The sequence below is a fragment of the Vicia villosa genome, linkage group LG3, assembly GCF_029867415.1.
Source record: "Vicia villosa cultivar HV-30 ecotype Madison, WI linkage group LG3, Vvil1.0, whole genome shotgun sequence".
Classification (NCBI taxonomy): Eukaryota; Viridiplantae; Streptophyta; class Magnoliopsida; order Fabales; family Fabaceae; genus Vicia; species Vicia villosa.
Window position 1 is genome coordinate 104,309,720 of NC_081182.1, and position 1,547 is coordinate 104,311,266.

General features: G+C 39.3%; 1 protein-coding gene across 1 annotated transcript; it reads right to left on the bottom strand.

The window, feature by feature from the left end:
• Window positions 1–531: 531 nt before the first annotated feature.
• LOC131656478 (chaperone protein dnaJ 11, chloroplastic-like) lies at window positions 532–1,306 on the bottom strand. The gene has a single exon (XM_058926187.1). The coding sequence runs from the start codon at window positions 1,226–1,228 to the stop codon at window positions 737–739; it is 492 nt and encodes a 163-aa protein (XP_058782170.1). The 5' UTR covers window positions 1,229–1,306; the 3' UTR covers window positions 532–736.
• Window positions 1,307–1,547: the final 241 nt, after the last annotated feature.

Consider the following 1,547-nt stretch of genomic DNA (forward strand, 5'->3'; position numbering starts at 1 on the left):
GATAGATATCTACCCTCCTACTTGTGGGGATGACAGTCAAGAAAGAAGATGAAATAGTTACAAGTTAGTTATGTTTATTCTAATTAGCATGTAATCATAACCGGTAGTTCTAGCATATTACCATACTCTCCTTATTTATCAATGGTAATCATCATTTTCAAGCTAAAGAAGTGAATTGCTTTATTCATAATAGGTATACCAAATGAATAATTTTGTTTCGATTCAGATCTGAATGAACTGAAACTGTTTGACCTAGAAGACATTTTACTAAAGTTCATTTCGGTTCAATTTTTTTACTAAACTGAAACATGTTTAGTAGTATCCTTAAGCAAGGGGCTTGATAGACACGAAGTGTTTGAAAATATTATTCCGATTCAACAGCCATCCAAACACGATATTCAATTGGTTGAGATGAAGTGTATGAGATTATTATACAGGTCCACCGACCCTCCAAACGTTAAGTTTGATAGGGATGTGTCTTATTCTTCTATTTCTAAAATTGCAGAAAAAAGAAATGAAAAGTAGAGAAAGTTTGAGAGAGAAAAGATTTACATTCTCACAAAAAAAAGATAGAATCTACATCATTTTTGTTTTCCACTCTACTCCATCTAAAGTTAGTAATTTCCATTGAGAAAGGAAAAAAATTAGTAATTTCAAATCTCAATACTCTTTCTTTCTAATTTCCTTGTTTTTTTTTAAGTTCTTTGTTCAGTTCACGGAATAAATTACACGCTTTCTACCAGCATTGATCCGTTTCCCATCTTCTATTTGTATAATATCCAGAATACCGTTTCTGTGTCACCGGAGCCGAAAACTGCCGGCTCCTTCCGCCGTGCACTGCCATCAGCGACATATCGTAAACCGCTCTCGTCGACGGATCATAAAGCGTCTCGTAAGCGTTGCGGATCTCGATGAAGTCACCGTCGTCACACTCCGGCAACCTTCGCGCCGCCGTGTCGGGATGGTAAACCTTTGCTAGACTTCGGTAAGCCGATTTGATGTCCGTAGGTGATGCTCCCGGCTTCAGTCGGAGAACTTCGTACAGACTCTTCGCCGGCCGCCGTGACTCGACTACCGCCGCTACGGCTTGGATTGAAACCCTGCGGCGATTTGAGTGATTGGAAGTCGGTTTCTGGATGAATCTAGCGGAGGTAGAACATTCATCGGTGAATCGGAGAGGACGAACACCGGAGAGACCAGCGACAGCGAAACCAAGCGTTGCCATCATCGGAAAAGTTTGCAAGGAGGGTAAAATGGGAATGGGAAATGTTGGAAGTTCTTCTGTTATGCGTTTAGAGATTATGTGATGAGTATGTTTATATAAAGGTCAAAGAAAAGAAAGAATGAATATAAAATGAAGGGTATAAAAGGGAATTCGTTTTGCCACGAGGGATGGATGTTTAACTGTGTGGGGTCTATTAAAGAAAAAGAAAGTGAAACAAATGCTGCAGTGCGTTTTGAAAGGGCTTCTAGAAGGCATGGACAGCAGTAGGGTCGACATTAGGAGGAGTACTTATTACTATAGGATTATTATTCAAAAAAAAATA